This window comes from Thunnus thynnus, chromosome 12, assembly GCF_963924715.1.
Source record: "Thunnus thynnus chromosome 12, fThuThy2.1, whole genome shotgun sequence".
NCBI classification, from domain to species: Eukaryota; Metazoa; Chordata; class Actinopteri; order Scombriformes; family Scombridae; genus Thunnus; species Thunnus thynnus.
This window is the reverse complement of record NC_089528.1, coordinates 29,409,265-29,436,570: the sequence shown is the minus strand read 5'-3', so window position 1 is coordinate 29,436,570 and position 27,306 is coordinate 29,409,265. Positions and strand designations below refer to the sequence as shown.

The 27,306-nt window shown below is 39.3% G+C and overlaps 1 protein-coding gene across 1 annotated transcript in view; it reads left to right on the top strand.

Annotated features, from left to right (window-relative positions):
* The window catches only part of myo10 (myosin X), a 151,065-nt gene that overhangs the window by 50,544 nt on the left and 73,215 nt on the right, over window positions 1-27,306 (top strand). Inside the window, exon 3 of the mRNA XM_067606797.1 lies at window positions 9,619-9,777. Within this exon, the coding sequence (XP_067462898.1) occupies window positions 9,619-9,777 (159 nt within the window). The remainder of the gene's footprint in view (window positions 1-9,618; window positions 9,778-27,306) is intronic.

Sequence of the window (27,306 nt, the reverse complement as noted above, 5' to 3'; positions counted from 1 at the left end):
AAACATCTGTGTAGCCTGTCTATCAGTCTCACACCGTCTCCTGTCAAAATTATTTTATTTTTCAGACGGTCTTTGTGTGTTTTTGAGCTCCTCGTCATGTCTGACATCAATAATTATTGACTACTAGACAGATAATTGAGTCTGTCAGTCGGTCTGTTTCTGCAGTAAAGACGTCATCAATCATCCTGGTGACCCCCTGATGTCAACTCTGGACCACCATCCAGCCAAAATGTCAAATCATATCATGATACAGCATCGATTCTCAAACAGTGGGCCTTTACTTACCTCTATTTGAGACCGTTATACTGTAGAAAGGCCTGTTTCATAAGTATATTTTATCGTATTTTATGCAGAAACCTCCCTGTTTACTTTTTCTTTTGTTTCTGTTGCTTTTTTTTTTCTTCATTATAATCTCCTCTGAGTCCCGTTATTTACTCACCACTGAACTGTGTTTTTATTCACAAATCCCTTCTGGTTCTAGTTTGCATCTACATTTCTATCATTTGTGTAAAGCTCCTGTAAATAAAACTCAACACTCTCTGCAGATGTTTCACATTTAAAGGCCTTCCAGCAGCTCTTAGGGGCATAATCCTGGGAGGGATGTTATTATTATGAAACATAAAAAAAACAGTGGAACTGATTGGAATTAAATAGCGTGTGAGGATGTGGAGTCACGTATTTGCTAAATCTATGAAATCTCATGAGCATAATCTAATTTTTTCAAAAACTAAACATTTTGTGCTGAGCAAGACTCTAAGAATTGATCATGAAACACTTGAATATGGTGTTTATTGCAGCCTTGAGAGGGTAATATGTCTGCTTATGTACAATCTGTGTGTGTTTTTATGGGGTTTTTTTTAATATGTGAGAGTTAATTTCGTTGGGGGTCGTAGAGTTCCTCTTGTCTTGATCGGGTTTCAGTGTTTTTGACAGTGCAGACAGTCTCCTCCTCCTGAGCTGACTGCAGGACAATGCAGCGGGAGATGAATGGTGATTCAAATAGCAGCTGCTTCTTTTGAAGATGATGATGTTGTGGGGAAGAGGAGGAGGGGGGTTAGGATGGTTACCTGTTCAACTCTCTGATGGAAAGAGCGAGGGGCAGTCGGAGGGGAGGAGAGGGGTGAGAGGGCTCAGTTTTCCCTCCTAACAACACATAATGAACAGTTTCATTCCTCCTGCTCTGACAAAACTGATCGCTGGCATGAAAAGTCTGAGTTGTTATTAAATCTCAACGAGGCGATTAGCTCCCTGGAGCTTTTTCAGTTCTCCTCTGAAAGAACTGCTAACCTACCTGGAGGAATTCCATCAGTCTGGGTTTTCAGACTGGTCCAAGTGCTGTTTTCTGAGGCTACAAGGATACGATTGTGCGGCAACAATGACCCTTAATGAGGACAAATTTAATGCTAGTTCACACTGAAAATATTTTCAAGAAGATTACAAGAATTTTTAAGCCAAGTTAAGGTCATTTATGCCCCTCAGAATCACAAGTTTGTCCCAGAGGCGTTCCAATCTGCAGCAGCAAACAGTCATCTAAAGGGGACCTATCTTTCTTTTTGTGATTTTTCATGCTGCTTTACAATACCAGTCAAAAGTTTGGACATACCTGCCTACTCCCTTGAATGAGAAAGTGTGTGTTGGATGTCTGTGTAAAGCTTTCAAACCCTGAGGTGAATGTAAGATATGTAAAATTGCTGCCTGCAAGACAAAAGCCAGGGCTGACGCTTTGTTTGCAGAGTTACCTCTACTTCCCCATCGAACTGCCATCATGTTATATATTGACATCATTGTTTGTGGATGCCTACAAATGGCCATCTGTTGTTAGTCTTTGGTTGTTCACGTTGTCCACTTCCATATTTTGAGTAGAAAACAAGCAAACAAAAAAAAGAAGTGAAAATCCTGCTACTATAGTTTTGTTTACGTAGCGTCTGGAGTCGGAGGAAGCTTCTTGTGAAGCTGACCAATCAGGACAGAGTGGGCTCATCGGGAGGGGGGGGCCTTAAAGAGACAGGAGCTAAAACTGGACTGAGGGGGCTGCGTAAAGGGCCAGTATAAGATAAATAAGGAGTTTAACTGTAAATCCTGCGAAGATATTCAGGTATAAACAGGTACAAACTAGTATTTTAGTGTAATGAAATATTAGTAATGGAAAGCTTCAATGCAAAGGTACGGTAGCAGTCGTCTAAAATCCATATTAGTTGACTCCTTCCTTTGTCGTCTAATTGCTGAACATAAATGTGAATTCACTTTCCAGATCCTTTAAAGTAAGAACAACAAACTTTATCCTGACTGATCCAAGAACAGAGCCTGTTGATCCGTAAGTACATCAGTGACTCCCCTCCTCCTCCTCCTCCTCCTCTTCAGTGATGCTGTCTAATGGCTTTGTTTCATAGAGATTTACTCCTGTTAGCATCTGTCGCTAGGCTTAGCACCCGGGCCTCATGGCTTTGTTTTCTGGACGTTGGACCCTCCTCATCTCCACAAAGACAACTGGACCAATTAGAAACCTAATTAGATTGAAATCCGCAGACAACCTGTCCTCCGTTGAAGGCCTGCTGAGGCGGAGGTTTTATGCTACTGACACTGTCCATGACCAGAAGAAACAGGAAGACAGATAGCATCCATGTTTAGTGTACTTTTGAGCTGGGCCCCTTGGTTCCCAGTGACAGCTTGTATTTGTCTCTTTCCTGTTTCTACATGACAATGTCCCCATGACCAAACCAGCTCCATTAAGGAAATGGTTCTCCCAGTTTGGTGTGAAAGAACTTGACTGGCCAGAAGGCAGTTTTCAGATATGACCAACAGAAACGTTTCCTTATGTTGATTAAAAACTCAATTATGGTGGCATTTCTTTTTTGATAAAACATATTTAGCAATGTTAATTAGGTAAACATAATGTTGGGTTTTTTTCGTGAAGAAAAATTCTTGAATTAGACGATTTATCTGCCTTATTTAGAGTTTTTCTTTTTTTAATCACTTGATTGAAGTAACAACTTGAATCAAGTCCAAGTGTCTAGGACCAACTGAGCAGGTGAAGCGATCAGACAGGTGTAATGTGTGTTTACAGCAGCTGACTGTCCTCACCAGGACTTCAGGACTGACTGCACGTGTCTGATTGTTGACTGTAAACGGTGTTTACATTGAACTAGTTTAACAAGTCAATTATCTCCCTTTTAACTGTCTTCCTCCCAGTGGATGTAACTCGTTTCCTGAAGCAGATAGGTCCAATATTCAGGTTAGAATAACAGAGGACATTACAAGAACACAAAATGTTATGATGACCAGGGATCTATAAACTTTAAACTTTTTTATTTTCAGGCATATCCAGTATTTGGTTCAAATCCAGTTGTTAACACCTGGACAGACAGACAGCAGTAATAAACCCATCAGGGTTGCGAAAGCGCGGTCTTGATGACACCCTGCGGAAAAGCCTCGATCACATTTCGTGCGTCTGAAAGATGTTTCTGTGATGTTCGGTTTCCCCTAAAGCGTCACTGAGGCTGGAATGTGAGAAATGAGGCCTGGCAGGATGCTGGGTTGGGTGGGAGGGTGGGGGGGGTGGAGGGGGTGGAGGGGGGATTATCGGTGTTAATGTGTATGTGTGTGTGCGTGTTGTGTGGAGGTCAGATGTGATTGACTCTTCAGACAGAGACTCGCTGTCTTCAGGAAAAGTCGCCCCGAGCTGCTCGGTCACAGCGGGTCATCGACCAGCCGCAAACAATCCCTGAGTTCAGCGTGTGTCTTTGTGTGTGTGTGTGTGTGTGTGTGTGTGTGTGTGTACATTTCAAACATTTCGCTGATGGTCTTAGTTTTATATATATATATAGTTACTTAGTTTTGTTATGATTTGGCGCTATATAAATATAACTATAGTTATCTCAGGGCACTTTTTACATAGAGCAGGTCTAGACTGTAGTCTTTAATTTACAGAGACCCAACAATCCCTCCATGAGCAAGCACTTGGCGACAGCGGTGAGGAAAAACTCCCCTTTAACGGGAAGAAACCTCAAGCAGAACTGGGCTTAAGGTGGGCGACCATCTGCCTTGACCGGTTGGGTTGAGAGAGAAGAAGGAGGGGGAGAGAGAAGCAGGAGAAGCATAATCAATGATAATAATAATAACAGAGATATGAGTAATAGCAATAAAACAAAATAATACATCCTCAGTCTTACAGTCTTAAAGTCTTAAAGTGTTTTAATTGGGATTTTCCATGTTTCCATCTGTCTTCTTTGTCTGTACGTGTTCACTCAGTGAGAACTTTATGAGGAACACCTGCAACCCAACACAACAGCTCTGCCATAAATTATACTTTTATGAAGCTTATACATTTTCAGTTTTGGTTGACGTTATCAGAAAGGTGATAATTCTTCTCTATGTTTATTACTGAGGTGGTAGTGGATGGTGGCGGTGGTGTACTGGAGTGCATTAATGGGTTGGACAAAATATTTGAAACAACTTTTGATATAATGAAGTGCTCGTTGAGTGTATGTTCAGGCTTATATTTGTTCACATTATCACTGTAGTTGAAGAAAGAACATTGTAAAGTTGACGACAAATGAAAATTCATAGATTAAATACTGATAGAAAATGTTTGTGGTACATTTGTCTCCACAAAGTTAAACTGATATATTTTAAGCTACAGGCCACAATGCTTAAAATTATTACATTTATGTCCCAACCGAGTAAAAAGTTCATAAACCTGACCATCACTGTTTGCTCGCAACCTGTGATATTATTTGGCTTTAAAGGATAAATCTGCTTAACAGCAACGTATTAACCTATTTGTATAGTTTTAACCATTAACTCTACTACAAAAGTAACTGATGTCATGATCTCAGCAATGAAGGATGTGTATGAAAACCAGAAGCATAAAAAGGTTAGAAAGCAGTAAAATACATAATGGACCTGTGTGTTCATATTCTTTGTGGTGTTGCTGTTTGTGGAAAAGGCTGAGACAGCAGCGGGTTTGGCTTCTCTCCCTTTTCCACCCAGAAGCTGATGTGGTTTAAGTCTAACAGTGTAAAATAACAGCTACTGCCAAAGAGCCCTAAATGCTCTCTGACAATGAGGACATTTTACATCTTCTGTGTCACTTCAAGGGAAGAAAATTACTCCAAAAATATGGATTAACTGAAGTTTGATGTCTGTTTTAGAGATGCATCTTCTTCTGTCGATGCTGTTTTCTGTCATTCAGACCACCCTGTGTTATTTAGAGCACATCTCCTTCAGCGTCTTTACTTCAGACTGCAGACCTCCTGCAGAGCGATGATGACTGAGGTCTGCTCCTAATTAACCTCACTGACTCTTCCTTTTCACTACTAGACCATCCTGTGGTCTTAAAAGTTGGCTTATCTTGCTCCTTTAGGTAGCTGATGTTACTGAGCATGTTAAAGTCAAGATTTGGAGAATTTTTATTTTGTTTTGTGTCCATATTCTTTGCTCAGTGTTCATTATTGTTGCAGTTTATCAAAGTGTGAGTGGGAGTGTGGTATCTGTCTTGAGTTTCGAGTGTTCTTTTGTATTAGTTTCTCTATTTTGTGTGTAGTTTAGAGGTAAAAAAGTGAATAATTTGAGTTCTTCTACATGAAAATTGTCAATTTCCATGAGGGCCAGTAGCTGAAAAGAAAATATCCCCTTATAGTTGCTTTGATCTAAAACTACCAGCATCTATTGAACTAAATTATTGGACTGGAATTCTCTGCAATCTAAAAACAGGCTCAGAAATTGCAGGAAATTTAAACATTGTACCATTAACATTTCTTTAACCCTTTAAGCCACCTTCCCCTCCAAGCAGAGACGTCATGCTGTCAGCTTTTTTGGTTTACAATGCATAAGTTAATGTTCACACCAAACCAAGTTGTTAGCAGTAATTATCTGCTTTGGCTTCTATATTTATGATCAAACTGACCCCCTATCAGTAGGTATCCAGCATTATATGACACTTATAAACACTATATTGCATTTAACAGCAATATTAAACAAGAAAATGTTAGCAGGAAGGCTTTAAACTCCTCAGGGGTAACGTTAGCCGGTTAGCTAGCAGCACTGTTAATTATTATGTCCATCCCCTGTTTTGTGCGACGCATTTCAGTGCAGTAAATTCAAAGACACAACAAACTAATGCTAGTGTTAATTACTTGTGTCTCCTCAAGTATCTCCAGTGTCTCAAGTTGCTTCAAGACGTTTTTATTTCTTCCTGTAACCGTCCGAATAATCTCAGTGGATGAACTTTACCTTCTATTTGATACTGATGTTTAAGATGTGACTTCTATAAGATGTTTAGACTGAAGCTCCTTGTCGCTGACCTCAGATTTTTACAGAGGCTTGAAGGCCAGATCCTGAACTCCTCCACCCTAAAACATGTCAGCACAAAACAAAAATCTGAAAAATTGCTTTTCTGGCTCGATTTGAGCCGTTAATTTGGTTTTTCTTTCAGTTTAACTGGTCAAAACATTGAAGACATCCAGATATTTACAACAGAAAGCGGTATCCATGGCGATATACAGCGTCAGTGTAAAAGTATCTGAGGATTGAGTCATCTTTTAATCGGTTATCACTAGTTTTGACTTGTCTGTAAGCCAAACACTAAACAGGGAACTCAGCCTCGTCCTTGGACACAGATGATAAGCAGCCTTTATTGTTTTTTTTACCAGCTCAGGGTCGTATTTACCTCGGCTACCTGCCATATGTCACCTCTGCAGAAGGTAACATGAACTATGAACTGTGGAGGATGTTTACATGTGCAGGTACATGTACAGACAGGTATATGTTCTGCCTGCAGGATACAGTTAATGCTGCTTTCTGCAATCCAGAGAAGTAAAGTATGTAGTTTTACTCAAGATCAGTAAAGATTCTGGTACTTTAACATGAGTGTTTACATTTTTTGGGACTTTTCTTCCATCACATTTCAGAGGGAATAAGAAACAACGCTTATGAAGTCAGAAAATCAGAAATCAAATGACAAATTGGGTTAAAAACAATTAGAAGCAGTTAAACATATAATCAATATGTTTTAAAATGTATATATTATAAAATTATATAATGAATCTTTACTATTTCCAAATAGAAAGAAACAATAGATTCAGAGTTAACATCCAACATGATGTGAATTGTCTGCTGTTAGCTTGTTTTAGCTCAATCACAGAATGTTTCTTTTTAGACGTTATCTAAAACATTTTAGATGATTTAAAACTGTCCTTAGCTTTATTTTGTTCTCTCTAGTTGCTTCTTTGGTTCCTCTTTTCCTTCCTCTTTCTACTTTGAAAGAATTGCTGACCTTTCTCACTTCATTCTCTTCCTTTTTCCTTCCTACTTAATCTTTCTTTCTTCTGCGCCTCCTCATTTCCTAATTTTCTTATTCTTCTACTTCCCTTTTTCCTTCATTTTCTTCCCCTCAAATTGGACATGTGACATGTTAACTCAACAACAAAACTTAGTTCTTTAACTTTGGATACTAGAAACTTTGTTACAGCTTGTTTTCTTTTACTTTACTCATTATTAACTCCTTCCATGACTGACCAACAGCTTTATTTCACCTCCCTCTGGCTTCTCAGTGGTTTAAATTTCATGGCCTGTTTTTAATCTATCTCTTTTTTTGAAACATTTACCTTAAATATTTAACAAACATTCCTGGAAGACAGGTGCTCTCTTTCAGTTTCTAGCTAGAGGACTTCGTCTCTCTCTCTAACCTCCAGGCTTTCGTTTCACACTTCACAATCCTCCAGTAACACGAGATAAAATATGTCAGTTAGGATAAGCCCCGCTGTAAATCATACAGCTAAACTGTTTGACCAGTCGGTCACCTGAGAGAGGCTGTCGGCATCAACAGATCAGGTGCCTGACTTTATGATTCCTGTCAAAACGTCAGCACTGAGCCGTAAATCACATCATCTGCCTCCGAGCTGTGAGGAGATGGAGACTGAAAACTCCTCAATCTGATGATCTGATGAAGAAAAATTACAGTTTTAATAATTTTAACATCTGAAATATCTGCTTATTCTTCACTAACTACAGTCTGTCTTAATGTTTGCTGTCTTGGTCCATTTTCTCCTCTCAGCTGTTTTCTATTATCGTCATTCCTGCGGCCTAAAACTATGCGTTGCGAATGGTTGTAATGTTTGCTATGTGATCTTGGAATGTATTTAGTGCGTGCTGTTCATCCCTGATAAAAACGTCAGGAAAATAACTGAAGGAAATTCATCCTGGTACAGTTGTTCATTAAGTAGAAGTCTGAGGAATGTGAGGATGTGTCATATAAAATCTTTTCTCAGGGTTTCTAGAAGTTTAAGTTCTTTTTTTCATGAGTCTATGAAAAGTTGTTGTGGTCTCTCTCGGTCGTAAACGAGCCAAACAGAGAGAGAGAAAGCTGAATCTGAAATAAAAAGATGTAAAACTTGTGGTAGAGAACTTGCAGCTGGATGTCCACGTTTGGCCTGCAGCTCCTGAACAAATGACCCACGACAGGGCTGGGCTTTAACAGGAAGTCGACACGGATCAACTCCTAACAACACTTCAGGAAACTGCTCTGGTGTGAGGTTGAATGTTTACCCATGAATTTAAAATGATTATTTCTTGGGAAATATATCACTCTTAAACACTCGGAAACACTTAGGGAAACACTTGAGGTTAAAGTTAATTTTACCCCTAAAAGTACACAAGTTTTCAGCATAACCTCATACCAGTATAGACCTGTGTAACAAGATGGCGGTAGCGAGGTGTGACGTCATCCATTGGTTTGCATTGGAGCCAGTTTGAAGCCCAGAGATACTGCTAATGGTCGGCGCCATCTTTTCTGTTTGGAGCCAGGACTTTCAAAATAAGGAGTGCATGATGTTGCCTTTCACGCTCTGGAAACACGCTACCTCAGACCTGCACACTTTGGCTAACGTTAGCTACTTTAGCTAAACAGTGCTAACACCCACACGGCAGACATCAAAGCTACTGTACGTCTTCAAATCTTATTAACGGAGCAATAATTTCCAGAATGACCACCAGCACACTTATTAGAGGACCTGAAGTTAGTGATTGAGACCAGAATGACTCCTTGAAAAAAAATGTAACTTAGCTTTTTGAATGGGAGTCAGTTGGAGCATCTAGCGGCCGTCAGCGGCACTTAGTGGCCACTTGCTCTGTCGACTGATTAAGGGATGGTCTGCATGTCTAATTAATAGTTTTTGTTTACAGATTTCGAGCTAATTTCTCTCACATTTATTCTGTAAAGGTTTTGTCCGCAATTGAACTGTAAGCAGATGTTTTAAAGTTAAAAGTAACAAATGGAACAAACTGCTGCAGCTCCAAAGTTGATCTCGTTATTTAATTGTAATACCAGCAAGTCACGGTCAGACTTCACTTAACTATGGCAGCTGCACGATCGAGTTTCAGCTCATAATTCTTTCGTACGTCAACACACAGATGCATACAGACAGACTGTCCTTACAGGTATTTTTCTGGAGAAAAGGGAATAGATTTTGGCCAAGAATTCTTGGGAAACACTGAGATCACAGTTCCTGGTATTCAATAATATTCATGTTCTGTTACTTTGAAAAGAAAAAGCTTTAACTCACTCAATTATTTTTGACATGGCTCACATCTCTCCGTATATTTTCTTCTGTCTGTTTTCAGGTGTACACCTACAAGCAGAATGCTCTTACCAGGCAGAAGGTGCAGCCCATGCACCACAGCAGCATCAGAGGGGTGGAGGACATGGCGACCTTGGAGGACCTTCACGATGGCGCCATCATGCACAACCTCTTCCTGCGCTACCAGCAGAGACACATCTATGTAAGTTTCCTGAAAGCTACAACACACGCAATGACTTGAAGCGTCTCGGACGCTCGCCTGACAGTCTGTCAAATTATTTTGTGAATGGTTCCAGCGCTGTTGACGTGTTGGTCTTAAAATGCCTGATTTTGTTGGTTGTGCTCTTGTTGAGCATTTGAAGAACTTTGTGACTCAAAAAGAAGATTTAATTATCAGTTGGATATAGTGTAGGAGGAAAGATGATGAACCAGAAGAAGCTTTAACAACATCTTCAGTCTAGATCTGGGAAATATAAAGTGACATGAGATGTACCAATAATCATTTTTCAATACAGCTTTAATTTAATATTTTTTTAAGAGAAAACACAGGACGATTGGAAGGAATATAAGAGGAAAATACAAAAATAAATAGAAAGTTGCTCTCAAAATGGTCTAATTAGCTTTCTCCTCAATGACCTTAAAGTTTTGAGTTAAATTTAATCATTTAATGTCCAAACATAAGTCACCAAATCTGTCACCTGACGTGTAGGGCTGCAACTAATGATTATTTTATCAACGAATCTGTCGATTTAGTTAGTTGTTTGGTGGAAAATGCATCCATTGCTGTTTCCCAAAGCTTGAGATGCAACCTAAAGTGTCCTGAACTGTCCACAACCAAAAAATATACAATTTACTATCATAGAAGACTAAAGAAACCAGAAAATATTCACATTTGAGAAGCTGTAATCAGAGGATTTTGCATTTTTCTTTAAAAATAAATGCCTCAAAACAATTAATGGATTATCAAAATAATTGCAGATTAATTTCCCGTCAATGGACTAATTGTCTAAAACATCTGGTCTGAGTGTGGAGAGAACCTCTGGCATCAAACCCTCCCCAAAACAAACCTGCTTCCAGTCTGCGGTATCAGCAGTCATGTTGACAGCTCCGTCTGTCAGGGTACACTGCCTTCTTCTAAAAGCTCTACACAGTAATCTGCCATGAATGGCTGAAGTTACCCAATCATTACATAACAGCAGAGATAGCCGTCTAGACGCAGGCGGATAAGAGAAGGAGATGGATGGGTTAGACAACGGGCCGAGACGATGTTGAGAAACAAGGATGCAAAGGAAGTCGTGACCTTTCTAGTACAAGTCCAACAGTCAGAGTGTCTAACTGTTTTAACATGAGACGTTATGTGCCGACCTGTCATGGTATGCAGTGATTACAGTGATGCTCCCCGTGGATATCCTGTCAGAAGAAGTTTGACTCTCCGTCTCTGATTTATTACTGTTGAGCTCGAGGTTCTCTGGTGGGAATTTGACTGAAAGGTATTTTTTACTATGTTGACTTTAATAAACATTGTACATGTACGAACACACAGCAGGTTATTCACAACTGTTTTTCCAGAAATATAAACCAGTTTGAGTGCTTTTTTTCTCAGTTTTGGGTTATTTTCTGTACACAGAAAACTCTTTTTAGAATATTTTAGATGATTTTTTAATAATTTTTCTTTTGGAATAAACATTTTAACCCATAGAGTTAAGTCTTTCTAGGCATTGATTCCACTTTTCTTCAATACATCTGGATTATAATCTGGTATATTATTTTGAAATTTGGAAATCTGTTCCTGTTCTGATTTGCAGATTTGATCAAACTCACTTAAGTTTGATGCTGAATATCTCAAAATGTGTCTGTAAAAGTGTTTTTGTTTAGCACTGAATCAGTAGAAGTAGTAATAGTAGTGAAAAAGTCGTGAAAAATGTTTAATTATTTCATAATTTTATTGACAACTGATAGGCTGATCCACAAGACCAACAAATAAAATTAAAAAAACTGAAGGAAAAAACTAAATTATGAAGAAAAAGTGTTAAACAAAAAAATTATAAAAGGGAAAAATGAATAATAAAACAAAATATATTCAAAAATGAAAGAAAAATGAAAAGAAATAGGTGAAAAAAGGCATCTATAAATAAATAAAAAAACATAAATCTAAAACATAAATCTTTAGGAAAGTCTGTTCTTATCAGAGACATAAAAAATGTGTTTATTTGCATGAACTTTCACTGTTTCTCAGTGTTTTTGAAGGATTTAAAGTATTACTGGAGCACAGCTTGTTTCGGATGTTTCCAGGACTACTGTGTTAACCAGGAGATGAAAAGCACAGGTGATAAAACCCCCAAAACAACTCCACAGATTTTCAGTCACTTGGAATCCAGGTTGTTAAACCTGGACGACGCTGAACGCAGAGCTTATTGTTTGGAAGCCAAGACCGACACGTTGCCAAGTGAGAGGGAGGATGATTAGAGTTCGGGTTTGTTTGGTTTTGACGCTCGTTTTAGAAGCTGGTATTCCAGCGGCGGGCCTCAGTGGGAGTTTGGCGGGAGCTAACGGGGTCCTGGCTCGGCTCTGATAGAGGCCTCGTCGTCCAAGTTGTGAGACAGAACAGTTAAGAGCATGTTAGCTTTGGAGCAAAACCACACCAGTGAATCTGAAAATGTAAGAAACAACACTGTAGCTGTTTCTCTCTGTGTTTTATAGCTTAGTGTAATGTGACATGGGATCATTACGGCAACATGTGTTACTTCAACTGTAGCTGTGACTTCTGGCGTCGGATCCTTTAGAGTCAAAGTCTCTTCCACCAGTGCCTGAGACTCAAAATGTTTTATTATCACAGAGTCTCTTTCTTCAGTCCGTCTGAAGAGCTTTGAGTTTGAGTTTTGAGTGAGTGAGTAAGGCTCCAACTAACGGTTATTGATTAACCGATTAGTTATTTGGTCTATAAAATGTCAGAAAATGGTGAAAAATCTCAATCACTGTTTCCCAAAGCCCAAGATGACGTCCTCAACCCAAAGATATTCAGTTTACTGTCATTTAGGACTTTAGAAACGTGAAAATATTCACATTTGAGAAGCTGAAACCAGAGAATTTGACATTTTTTTCTTAAAGACTCCAAACGATTGACTATCAAAATATTTGGCAATTACAAGTAATCAGTTAATTGACTAATCGTTGCAGCTCTATAAGTGAGGATCTACTTCTGCACTGAACTAACATTTTAATACTCTGCCATTTAAAAAAAAAAATATATTTTGTTAGCATTTAGCCACTGCAGCTCCCCTGGGGGTTTGATAGAGTATTGATAGACTCATGGGATATCTCTAATAGGATGATGTAATGTTATGGAGCAGTGTTTTATGAGTTGGTCCCTGTTTTGTTGTCATGTGTATGCACACATGAATGTTGGCAATGCATGTTCCTGCCAATGGTTTCATACTAATCCACTGATCTACTGTAATGTGCCAAGAAATGCAGCAATGCACCAACAGAGGCAATAAAGAAAACTGCAAAGTAGTAAACACGGATACAGGGTTTAAAATACTTAAAAATCAGCTCTGCACATGTTTTATGAAGAAGGAAATGCATTTAGTGAAATGCATTGTTAGATCTCAAGGATGCAATGAAAATATAATTTTTCACAAGGCACCTTTTTGAGGTAGTTTTACAGTGATGCTTTCCTCTCCGTTTTGTGGTAGCTACACAAACACATAATCAGAATCAGCTTTATTGGCCGAATGTGTTTACGCATACCATTAATTTGACTGGTTTCCAGTGGCTGTGAATGTGCTCACACACACAGCAATCTTCAGAAATACACACCAGGACAACAAGCTGAACAAAGACATCACATATCACTATTATGTACAAGCAAATATGGGTGAAAAATAGACACATACATATAGAAACAACAAGTGGATAATAACATACAATGTCTATATACAGGTGAAACTATTTCTATGAGATGTATACATGTTATATAACTAAAATCAATATATATAATTCTTAGGTACATAGTTATAAAAAACCTGTGTGGTTGTCAAGGGTTTCACACCTGAAATATAAGGGGTTAGTAGCAGTGGTGGTCAGAGCATTAGTCGTAGTAAAAGTGGTACCAGCAGCGGTAGTGAAGATGAATTTATCATATTTATAGATTTATATCATAAGTATATTGTGTTCTCATGCAGTGTTGTTGTACTAACATAGTTCAAGGTGTTTAATTCCACACTGTCCTGCTTTACACAGCGAGCTAATAAGCAAACAAAAGAGCTCTGTTGCCGCTGACCTCAGTCAGAATAAGAGAACCCATGAACCTCTACTGTAGCTGTAGAAACAAAGGAGTATGTAGGACAAATAGCTCTCAGCCATTACTGTGTCGTTTGTACTTGTGGCCTAATGAACAAACCTGACCCAGCACTTTTCTCCAGCAAAACAAGCCGGCGACAAAGGCAGCCTTGTGCTTTCTGCACGCATTAGCCACAGTAACCTTTGACAAATGCCATCTCGTTACTTTAATCACATCTGAATGCTCTCGTATGGTCGAAATTATCCAATCAATTCATCACAGCTGCCCAGTCTCCACCCTGATGGGTTTTTTTTTTTTTTTTTGGCTAGAAACTGCAAAGAAGGAAAATTAGAGGGGAGGTTTTGGGTGAAGTGGGGTTTGCAGTGAAGGCCAAAGAGACAACAACAACAACAGTCTCTGATACATCCAAATATCAGCAGCAACAGGTTAGGATGATATTACAAATGGTGGTTCAGGTGGTTCAGGTAAGTTACAAAGTAGAATAAAAGATCACCAGCATTTGAAATGCTTTTAACATGTGAACATCAATCTGATACTCGAGGTCACAGCTTTCAATGACAGTTTATTCTCATTATTTACTAGCCAAAGGCTCTTAACATGTAGAAATAAGCAGACATTTAAAGGTCATTTCAGTCAAGTAGAAACCGAGTTGTCACGTTGTACCAATGTCAACATTTTTGCAACTTGCCAAATAAGTTAATTAACAAAATTGTCAGAGAAAACGTAATTTAGCCAGAATTACGTTTCCAGGAAAGTGTAATTGGGAATTCAATTCAGTAGCATATGAACATGATGTCTAGGAGACGGGCTTGGTTTTAAGGCAAAAATTGATTTAAATTTAATGACTTTAAAGTAACTAGAAGTACGTTGACTTTTCTGTCGTTCGCTGGATTTGTCTAAAACAAGAAAGAAAGAAGAACCTGCAAACCGCTAACAGGTGAGGTGTGATGTTAATGTAGTTAATGTTAAAGAAGAACTGGGAACAAGATAGCAGTCCCAGCTGGATATTTTACACTTTACTAATGAGCATATTACTGCTTCTTCTACCTCTAATATCAAACTACTACTGATAAAACTACAATTATTACAACTCTTAATGCTACTTGTCTCACAGTAGACATTTAATACTGCAACTACTGCTGTTATCTCTACTAATACTGCTAATAACATACTTTTAATTACACACTACTTCACTGACCGTCTTATGAGGTAAATTTATGTTTATATAGAGACGATTTAGAGGCCCAAACTACAGACACCATATAAATCAATGATTTAATGTTGCATTCAGTTACAGCTCGTTGTCATCGGACCGTCGGATGCTTCCAGTGTCTGTGTTTTGTCACTTTGCTGCTCGCTGCTCATTCTTTTCCGTCCCTGATGAAACATGTTCGCTCATCAACAGCCTGGCTTTTACATTCCTGCCAGATATCTGTTGTTGAGACCTTCCAGGAAACTACTTTGGCTTCTCTGTCATGTCCCATATGTGTGTGTGTGTGTGTGTGTGTGCCTGTTGTGCAAGTAAGGAAAGTCTTTGCCATTTAAGGCATGAGAAAGATGGTATTTTCTAATTCAGACAGTCTTGTCAGGGTGGTTTGGTTGTGCACGGATAAACGTTCCCTGGAGAGCAGGAAACACACACACATTAAAAAAAACAAGCAGATTACTACATGAAGGCAACAATACTGAGTGTGTTCAACTGAATTAACTCTCTGAGCAGGTAAAGTAGTGAAAAAAAAGGATCTTGAATTCCTGGAACAGTCCCTGCGGTGAAAAAGGCCAGAGAAAGGTGAGGTGATGGACTAATGCATGAAGTCAGATGCATCAGAGTCAACTAAGGGGCCCCGTGTCATAACCTGTGAAGGGGGCCCCTGAAATTCCTGACAACACTCCTGCTGACTTCTCAGAGAATTAACCAAAGAGAATTAAGAAGATTGATGAAATTAAACCACCTAAAAAAACAAAAAACAAATCCATTCTTCATCTCATCGCCGCTCTTATTTCAGTCTGTCTGTGCAGACTTTAAACTCCCCTGAGGCTAATTTATGATACTGGGCTATGTAAATAAAAATAGACTCGACTTGACCAAAGTACACGGGTTCAGATCATAAATATAAAACATGGACATGCAGAAAGCCAAAAACAAACTGTAAACAGCACATTGAAACAAGATAAAATCACTAAAAGTTTAAATAAATCATTTCCATATTGGTCCGACGACAGATTTTCTTTTAGTCTCTGCAGGTTTTTTGTGGAATTTTTTGTTTAGTTTCATCTGAACTGTGAAGCTACAGCTAGCCGCAGCGCTACTAGTGTTAGCATTATAACTGATATTTAGCACAGACACAACCAGCCTGGATTGTTTCTGTGTGTGTGTGTGTGTGTGTGTGTGTGTGTGTAGTCTTTAGCTGCTGTGATTGTAACCAGCTGTGCTGTCGACTGGTGGCCTCACTCGTCTCTCCTGCAGATTCCAATGGAAGCACACACACACACACACACACACACACACACACACACACACACACACACACACACTCTTTCTCTCAACCGTTTCTGACTGTCTCTCACTCAGGAATCTCTGACTTGTTCTTTAACCTCACTACTGTCCCTCACACACTCACATTTTCTCATTTTTCTATCACACTCTGTTCTTTTTTTGTCAGCCTCCCCCCCATCAATATTTTTCTCTCAACTCCCCCTCATCTCTACACACACACACACACACACACACACACACACACTCATACAATCTCTGTCTGGACATTCCTCTGGCAACACCTCTTTCTCTCTCTCTCTCTCTCTTCAGGGGGTCGGTCAGATCAAGAAACTTTCATTCCACCCCGGGGGAACTTTTTTGTGCCCCATATGTTATATATAGTATATTGAATGATGTCACTTATGGCAGGAAATTCCTTCACTGGGTAATTTGAGTCTCTTTACATTTAGAAAGCACTTTAGCTACTTCTGTCAGTGGCAAAATGAATAAAAAAGGAAACTCTGTTGGCATTTATTTTCATTCAGAGGGTCATACACGATCTGATGGTGCCACACTTACTGTACATGATATCTTCCTCCATAGAGCTGCAAAGTGAGAGAGGTTTCAATTTTTTCCTTTCACCATACCTTCAATATAGAGACACAAGACACAGGACTTTATGAATTCATCCCCATTTAAAAGAACTGAATCGATTTAAGCTGCAGGTTGTGTTTCTTAACGCTGTAACCTTTAGCTTCCTTGCACACATAATAGAATTTTAAGCTCGCTGATTGGATGTTTCATGCCGATATGCACCTTATGAGTCGTATTTAGCTTTTACCCCTGAGTTTTTATGTTCACAGTCTTGTGCCTTTGACTTTTTTTTTATCAAAGAATCAAATATGTTCTCACACAGTTGTCCAGTTTTGTGGTGATGATTTGACTGGGAGAGTTTCATGCTGATCTGAGCTGTAGAAGAAGAGCTTCAACTGGAAGTCTCATGACGTTAGCTATGGGAAAAATGAATGAATGGGACTTCAGTGTTTCCCCTAGATAAACTGCATTGACAATACTCCTTCAGACTGATTATAATAACAGATTTATTAAAATAAAGTACAAATACAGGTTCTCCTCCCCTGCTAAACAAAATACACAGCTGTGCAAATAACAATAAAAATATAAACAGAACAAAAATAACAACAGGCCTACTTGCTCTGACAAAGTAGTTAAGTTTTTGACTGAGGTAGACAGTTCTAGACAAAGTATTTCCTCCTGTGTATCATCTCTTACAGGTTTTGTGCAAAGAGAACTAGCCTATCAACAGCCTCAGGTTGTGCCACAGACTACATACTAAAGACAGGAAGTGAGTGTGAAGAGAAAAAGTGCGGTAAAACGGTGAAACACCTGTCTGCGTTTGACTTGGTTGCAGGTGTCGCTTCGCAACACGGGCTAGTTAGCTACAAGCTAGTTAGCTACTGTGGCTCATGTTCACAAGTATCTTCACTGTTTATCAATAAAAACCAAAGCCCATCAACTGCATGTGAACTTGTGGGCTGTGCTTAATAAGACACGTTGCTGCTGATTCATTTTGATGCTTTATTCACTCTTATTTGAGCTGTTGTCACTGAACCTGACAGCTTCGCTTTAACCTTAACAACAACAAACACCGACCCTACATCACTGGTCCTACACTGCATGACAGTCAGCGATCAGCAAACATGATCTATGTGTTTACAGTCTGCAGCGTGTTTTACGGTGGACAGTTTGACCCTTCGTCAGGCCTTTTTAAGCGTTTGGACTGATAAATGGTTTTGAGGTGAGGGTGGATTCCTTAGGACTTCTAGGAAAAGATGATGAATGACATCAGCGCACACACAGGTTGCTACACAACTCTGTCACATCTCTGTAACGGTTAACAGTTGTGTGGCACAACAAGAAGAATGGCGGGGGTCTTCTGCAGCTGTGCACCATGCAGCCTTTTCTGGTCAGACATCAGGGGCCATGCTGGAGGTCGGAGATGTTGAACGAACAAAACATCTGACTTTGAAGACTATGTTTCATGTTCTGTCTCCAACCAACATTGGTTTCTTTTAATTGGAGCTGCAACAATTAGTCAATTGACAGAAACATTTTTTGGTTCTAGCTTCTTAAATGTGGATATTTTCTGGTTTCTTTTATCCTCTGTGATAATAAACTAAATATATCTTGAACCGTTGGTCGGGATAAAACAAGACATTTTAGGTTGCATCTTTTTTCTAAACTGGAAACTGTGATCATTTTTCAACATTTCAACATGTTTCAACAATGAGAGAGAAGGAGGAGATGTCATTTTAAGGATTTGAAGGTAATTGTACTTTTTTTTTGCGGGAAAAAAAAACATCAGCAGAGCATGCTTAAAGGTCACCTCTAGACATGTTTGAAGATATATCAAAATAGAGATGGTATATCAGAAGAGACGCTCATATGAATCATTTTGAAACAGTCATGTAGGTTGTTTCGGAAGAAGCTGACAAATGACCTGTTTTGTCATTGAGCTATGAGGTTTTGTTGGATGATAGAGCAAAGTTTAGCAGAGTTGGAGTCAAAGCAGTGCTGCTCTGGGCTTTACACAGGATGCTGAGTATTAATCTACTCAATCACACCCATGAGAATTAAACATTTCAACAAGTCCTCCAAATTAAACGACCACATAGGTTGTTTTTACTGTGTGCTCCAGAACAACCCATTGGAGCGTAACATGCTGCTCTCCAAAACTGTTACAAATCATTGTGAAACAGTAATGGTTGGTACTGGTTGGGTTTAGGCACAAAAAACACTTAGTTGGCGTTAGGAAAAGATGATGTTTTGGGTTAAAATGATCACTTGAAATGTGGTCATGGCAACAATAAACACGACTATCGTTGTTAATGGATTTTTTAAAAAAATGTCCTGACTCGCGGTTGGAAAGGAGAAGCTGACAGCGGTCTGTCCGCCATCCAACCATCTAGTCACCTTATATAGACGTCATCTGATCTCACAATAACTACGGCCAGTAGATGGCGTCTGTCACTCAAAAACGTAACTATAGGTCGTTTTTGGCAACTGAATTTATGACCTATAGTGTCTTTTTTTTTCTTGGGCTCAAACATTTCCTCTTTTCCGGTTCTGACTTTGCCAAGTCTGAGGGCAGAATCAGTCTCGTGACTCTTCTCTCTCTCTCTCTGGGCTTATTTTAACAAGTCACTGTGTCTGCTGTTGACCTGCTGACAGACTGCAACAGCCAGCTGCTGCTCCACTTTCACAAGCTCTCAACCCATAATGGTACTGAGGAAGAATGTAGACGGCAGAAGCCTGGAATGTAGAGGAAGAAACTCTTATAATAAACAGTTAAAAACCTGATGACAACCGAGCAAACCTGTTCAGGGACTGTCAATAAGTAAAATTGGTTGCATGTGCAAAATCCCGCTTGGTTTTCAAGTCTCAATTTTCAAGAAAATATAGATGATGCAACCCTTAAAAGATATTTTCTATTCATATGTTTTCTTTAAACACTTTCTATATAAAACTTTAGTTTTTACCCGAAGCTGTCGTCCAGGTCTGAGTCCTGATTAATGTCAGATGTAGAGAAACACAAGTCTAGCCAACAGACTGTCACGCTCCGCCAAAAAAACCCCCCTCTGATGTCATTTCCTTTTAGGCTATTTATACAAACACTCTGTGCTTACGTCACTTCCTGTGAGAGCAGATTTAGACCACAGATGGATACGGTCCAGTTGGTTTCATTTGAGATCTTTTCTTTTTTTGGTTAGAAATATGTCAGAAATACAATCTCTGCATCAGTGGAATGTGACAAAGATGTTATGGCATGTGTGGTTTTATGCAAAGTGTTTGGAAGACTTTGTTCATCCATCTGTTATTTGTTGAATCGTCTTGCTAACAGAAGAACGGATTTGTCTGGAAGCTGGCGGACGGATCACTCTCGACTCAGTTCATTAGATTTGCGAGTTTACTGGTTTCAGTTCTAATCATTAGGGTTGTGTGTTAATTTGCTAGAAATCCAAGCAAGTGTTGTATTTATAGGGGTGTGCCCGAATACAAATACATTATTCTGCAAAGCACAAATAGTGGGTTTTATACGAATATTTGTTTCATACAAATATTTTAAAAGTTATTTGTTGGGAGTGTTCCCCAGAGATGAAGCTACTGACACAAGCAAAGTGCTCCAAAGAGACTCTCCATTCTCCTATTGTTCTCCTTCTCCTTTCCACAAAGTTAGGTTGTAAAAAATAAGCAATAAATAGGTAGAGGTCTGTCTGCAATGAGGTGATGAGTAAAGTTTTAGCTCAGTAATCAGCGCAGTCGTCTATGATCTGGGAGACTCCGGTTCAAAACCCGATGTGGGGACCTACTTCGTAAGGTAGTTTATTCATGAACACTTATTATAACACTTTAATTTTCTAAAGTTAAAAGTGTAATAAAAACAAAAACAGGATGTTTAAGCTTCTTTCCACTTTTATTCGAATACAAATACAGATACAAATAGTTTTGCTGCCTCAACAAATACAGATACAAATACTGGGATCTCTGAACATCCCTAATTTATACATGATTTTGAAAATCAAGCCTAGAAAATAACTGAAACAAAGTGAGTCATTATATATTCAAACACCTTTTAAAGCGGTAAACTGGTCTGTGTTTCTGAGAGCTTTGTGCTCATTTGAATGCCTTAGTCCGAATAAAAACAAGATAATCAAACACAGCTAGTATCACAAAGACTGATAAATGTGTCTTGTTTTTAGCTCTCAGTGCAGATCATCTCAGAGAGCATGCAGAACTTTAGAGATATATGATATACTCAAACACGGACATGCGTGCTGCTTTGAGTTTACTACACATGTGCAGCCGGGGGGCGTCGGAGTCGATGTGGTCATATATTTTAGGCTGCTTGTGGACACAAACGCCAGACGTTTACAGGCCCTAACGGACACGACAGGAATTATTTACTGATATTACAGAATTTACATCATCATATGTCATAAGAGCTTTGATATCCATGATAATTCAGCCACATTGATCTTAGTTGTACACATACGGTAGCAGTGTAAATCAGACCTTTTTGTAAGACTGATAATTTACTACATGGATTTATCACAAAATGTTAGCTTTAGCTCAGTAACCATGTTTTTCTTTCTCGGTTTTTTCACACTGGATCATGAAACTAAAGTTTGAAGGTTGGAAATCTTACCTGTATGCACATATAATGTGTTTTATAATATTAAACAAAACACAAGAACATAAGGAAATATGACTTTCACTGTGATTCTCTCAGTCAGCATCATTTTTCTCATCTGCATCTGCTCCAATAAGTTTGTTTCCTTACTAGAATCGAAATGTTCCACATATTCATCATGCGTCAGGAAGGTTTTCTCGTCCCCCCGGGAAACCTGTCAAAACTGCCGTTGCATCATTTTAAAAATAAACGGGCATCGCTGAGGAAAATAAGCAACCTCCTCTCCTGAACAACCTGACTTTCGCAGATGTGGGGTTTCCGTCTGTCAGCGGCGATAATAAACATAAACGGCGGATCAGGAATCGCTTTAATCGCCAAGTATAACAAATGTGCAGGAATTTGTCTTGGTGACACGGTAACTCAGTGACTGCTGGATATCCCCTCCTCACTCCCCCCCTCTCTCTCTCTCTTACATTTCCTGCCGTCAGTCAGGCAGGTTGGCGAGCGCTTTGCTTCTGATCCTCTTGTTATTTTTTTTTTTTTTTACTCCATCTGGTCTTCATTTCTCTCTCAGCAGATTTATCTGGTTCTGTCTTACAGAGATCTTATTTTTTGACTGCTTGCCTGCCTGCCTCTCCCCCTTCCTTTGCTCTACAGTTACACCATCCGCAGCGACTGACGCCTTTCTGTAAACACGACGAAGCCGGAGCTGTAATTACTGCAATCTGTCAGCAAAAGATTCACTTTAGGTCAGAATGACCAGTGACAGTAATCGGTCGTTTATCAGCAGCTGTTATCTGTTGAATGTAAGATATGTGACATCGAACAGTAAAGTGACACCCTGCGTATAATCTATCATTTGAGGATGAAACACTTGTCGTCTGTGGATCCCTGTAGACTTGGAACAATGTGTTCAGCTAGAATTCACTGTTAAAATTGATTCCTATCATGACCAATCCAGTGATGAATGAACAAGAGTCCAGACGGTTTTCATGGTGGAAAAAACTCCACAGTGGCTGCAAAATCCACTTCTCCATTGTCCATCTTGTATGCTCAATATGGTCCAAACCATCGGTTTGACCAAAGTATGGTGAAACACCCACGTCTGGCACAGCTTCTGAAGTATAAGGAAACTCATATTGCAAAACAGAAGCAATGCACTTTGTCATATTTTGGCAAAATGTTGGGTTTTTTTTTTTTTTTTTGGGAGGGACGGGGGAATGTACTGAGTTTAACAACTTCTGACTTTCAGAGAGCGCACACACAGCAAGGTGCAGATTGTCCAAAATGATGTTAACCACAACTGTTCTCCAGTACATCATGTTTTATTCACCAGATGTTATATATCTTACATTCATCATTAAATCAGCGATGATTTAATGTACCACAGGATACACATTGACAGCAGCAGCAGCGGTTTGAGACGTTTCGATGAAGTTTTGTATTTTTGTGGTCCATCGAAATATGTCATCCGTGGAATCTGTTGTACAAGAAGGAAAAAAATAAGGAAAGCATCACTTTAAGTGTTTTACAATGTGAAGGCGATTAGCCACCCATGAAGAAACCTTTCTGGGAAGATTTTTTGGTGGAGTCTCACCATTAATTAATGTTTTCGTTTTATATTTTTGGATCACTTGGGGGCAGCAGAACAAGCTATAAATCTAAGGTTGTTTCGGTGAAGGTGTTAGCAGAAGGTGAATGTGTGTGAATGATTAGTTTCCTCTGATGGGCAGGTTGGGACCTTGCATGGTAGCCTCTGTACCCATTCAGCATATGAATGTGTGTGAATGTGATTTGTAGTGTAAAAGCGCTTTGAGTGGTCGGAAGACTAGAAAGGTGCTATACAAGTACAGTCCATTTACCATTTAGTTGCTAACTGTATCTGTCTGTTGTTTGGTGCTGCGCAGGTGGGTTTAACTTTAAGCTGAAAGAAGCTAAACTGGTCAGTATATCAGTATATCAAGTACACTCTCTATATAACAATATAAAATCATTGATTAGTGCAGCTTTAATGATGTTGTGTATTAGATTTTGGGGGCTTATCTCTACCAGCCGTCACACTGAAGGAAACCTGTATGTTCACTGTCATAAATGTCACAGGTTAAATACTTCAAACAAACAAATGTTAATCTGGTATATCACGTTTCTTGCGTCACCTCTGTGGTATGACTCTTCAGACGAAGAGTATTTGACACCGTGGCATGGAGGACGAGGGGCCCGTGGTTAATCACGGCAGCCAATAAGGGGGAGGGGTGGGGGGGTTTCTGATGAGAATCACAGCCAATTAGCTCTCAGCCAGGTTGCTGCCAGGGAAACTGTTACCAGGACGGAGCGACAGGAGGATCTAATTGAGTCCAAATGGTTGTAATTCATCGAGTTAAGGGGAGGCATGACTTGACCCAAAGGCATTTTTCTTTTCTTTTTTTTTTGAACTCTTAGCGGCTCCCAGACCGCTGCTGAATGAAACGTGACTTCCCTTGTAATGTTTTCTTGGGAAACATGTTGAGGGCAACAGGTCAGACCTTTATAAATGACATACATTCTGATAAATTAAAGAAACAAACACTACAAAAACCCAAACTGGGATATAAAGTCTTATATTTATGTAAATATTCATCATAAGAATATGCTCTGTATTGTTTTTTTGGTAGTTTTGGTACTTACCGTTCTATTTTTTGTGTGTTTTTGGACTGGAGGAGTGAAGAAGAGCCCATTTATGGCAGTTAATGTTTCACTATTACAGATTTATGCGTGGACTGATTTGCATAAGGATACAGAAAGTTCCTGATGTTTTCCATCTACCTTCCAGTGATGTAAAATGAAAATTTGAAGAATCATTTTAATCCCATCTCAGCGTCTTCATCAGCTGATTCTTACTTTGTGTTGCTGTAGTTGCGTCTGTGGTGATATTTATCAGTAAGATGATGCCGATTATGAAGTTATTAAAGCCTCCCTCCACCTCAGAAATATGTTTTTCTTCTTCCTCCTACAGTTGGATGTTTGAGCTTCACTGTGCAGGATGATGTATGTGCAGTTTGACACTAGAAGGCTGTTTTTTTTTTAACATTTCTGCTGAAAGTGGAAAGTTTCTCTTGAGCTCATTGAAAGACTGATTCGAGGGGGGGGGGGGCTACGAGTATTTTTATATCTTAATACATGTCTGGAGGGGATCCTTAACATTATTCACATTCTTCCCAAACAATCACTAAACCAGATGTGTCTTTTTTTACTTTGTTGGTCTGTTTTCTGATTTATCAGCATAAAATAAAAACCTGTAATTTAACATGTATCTTATCGATCATCTATGTTGTAATATTTAGCTTGTTACATAATAAACAGCCCACGCCATGGAAAACTGGCCCGTGTGTAATACCGTAACTACCCTAATGAGTTTCCGCTGTGCACTCTGTGTTTTGAATGAAGAAATATTTGCATGCATTTTGAATTTCTGTTAAGACGTCATGTTGTTACAAACACGCTGTGTGTGCATTCAGGACGTCATAGTTGTAGCAACAGATCCCGATGCTGTGCGGGAGAAATGTTTAAATTAGCTCTCGATGTGTGAGAAGAAAGTCTCTCGTGTTCTTGCAGATCTGTCAGTCCTTCACACCAGGTGATATTTACTAAAATGTAGACGCAAAGTCATCACAAGCAGCAGATGTCAGTGTACACAACGCAACATATTCACACAGAAGTTAAGAGAAAATTACAGAGTCGGAGCACTTTCTTGTTGCTGAAATGCATGATGTCAAAAATCTACAACAGAAACCTTAATAATATGTCGTCTGCAGGAGGTAGGCTGTTAAAAAAAGTGTATGGCTGCATTGTTGCACGTTCCTGCATGCAGCTTTACCCCTCACAGCTGTCACAAGGTGTAAAATTCTGAGTTGCAGATTGATTCTCGGTCTTATAACCATAAACAAGAACTCAAGTAAAGATCCCAAACATTACATGACACTACATAAGCATCGGCGAAGATGTTTACATGACGCACGTGAGCCTGAGAGCCAGAGATCAGTCCGGCTGTAAACTGTTTACGCTGCAGACGGAAGACGGGACATTTCTGCTTTTATGCCCATAAACTTGAAACCTTCACCTGAGCGGAGAGAGCTGCCACGCTGTGTTTACACTCGGCTCTGTCTGAGAGATAAAACACACACACACACACACACACACACGGTGATTCATGATCTGCTGTATATTACTATAACAACATCGCCTCCCCCCCTCCTCCCCTTCTTCTTCTTCTCTCTGCTGCTGCAGTGCCGGATCATTTGCACAGGCAGGATAGCCTGGAGCGAGTATTTGGCATGTAAATACTGTCACCTCAACTGCCATTCAAATGTATTTGCATCCAGGCTGAATGTAGGTCAGTCAGTCAGTAGGACGCTTGCGTGGCAAGGAGAGAGGTGTAAGAGGTTTAATGAGCAACGTTTGTATGTGTGGGGAGATCTCATCATCAGCTTTACGTCGTCTACTTTGACCTCATGTTACCTTTTTAAAGTCACTTAAAGGGCAGGTTCGTGAATTTTCAAGTGTGTCCTCCTGTTCAAAGATCCTTCAAATGTGCTTTCAGTGTAAGTGATGGAAGCCAAAATCCACAGTGTGTCCACACAGTCATTTAAAAGTCAATGTGAAGCTTATATTCAGCTTCAGCAGTCTGAGGTCGTCATATCAAGTGGATATCTGACACATTTACAGTCTTTTTTAGCATCAAATTCCCTCTTTGTGTTTCCCTGTTGAGCTGCGGTGGAAGTATAGCAACAAAAAGAGGAACTTTGCCACTAAAAATCTACTTGATTTGACTCATTTGGACGCTGAAGCTTCATATTAGCTTCAGATAAACTTTTAAATACATTGCAGCACAGGAGGAGGATTGTGGATTTTGTCCTCCATCACTTACATGAAGGCATCTTCTATTGGTCAGTATGAACAGGAGGGATGATTACAGGAAGAAAAAAACATGTTTCAATGTTTATTTGGGTGCCTGACTATTTATTTGACTTGAAAAACAGTGAACCCTTCCTTTAAGTATTTCCATTCATCTTAAGACACAACAAACTCTCCTGCTCGGATGAGACGTCGCATCGCTAAGTGATATAATAGCTCTTCTTTCCATTCCCTATACGTCGGTATGCCCATTAACCTAATTATCCTTATTACGGCTGTAATTTGAGTTCTCCACTCCACAGCGCTGAACATGGTTTCACCTCAGGCATGGCAGAATATGTTAGAAATGATCCAGAGCCTTTTTTTTTTTTTTTTTTTTCCTTCCTCTCTATTCATCCAAAATAAACAGTGTTTGGAAACTTTTTTTTTTTTTTCTGATTGACCTGTATAATAAGGAAAAAGGAGTCTTCTGTTTTTAATTTATCTGCTTGTTTTAGGAGTAGTCTGACACTTTGAAGCACACGCTAATGTAATAAAGCTGCTAACTGTGTTACATGTAATGAAAGAATAATAAATAGAAAGAGATGTAAAGATAATGTCTGGCTTTAGTAAAACAAGCAAAAAGGAACAGGAAAACGTCAGGAAGGTATGGTTAAGGGATGGAAGGCTTGAACAAGATGCTGAAATTCAGATTATGCTGTGACTGACAGGAGTCTGACGGACCGTCTTGTGTTTTTATGGTTTTATAAATGAAGCAGATCCAGTACAGATGGACAGACAAAGACAAAGATGCTCTGCAGAAACGAAACGTCTCTCTGTTTCTCTTTCTCTCTTAATGGATTTCATCTCCACC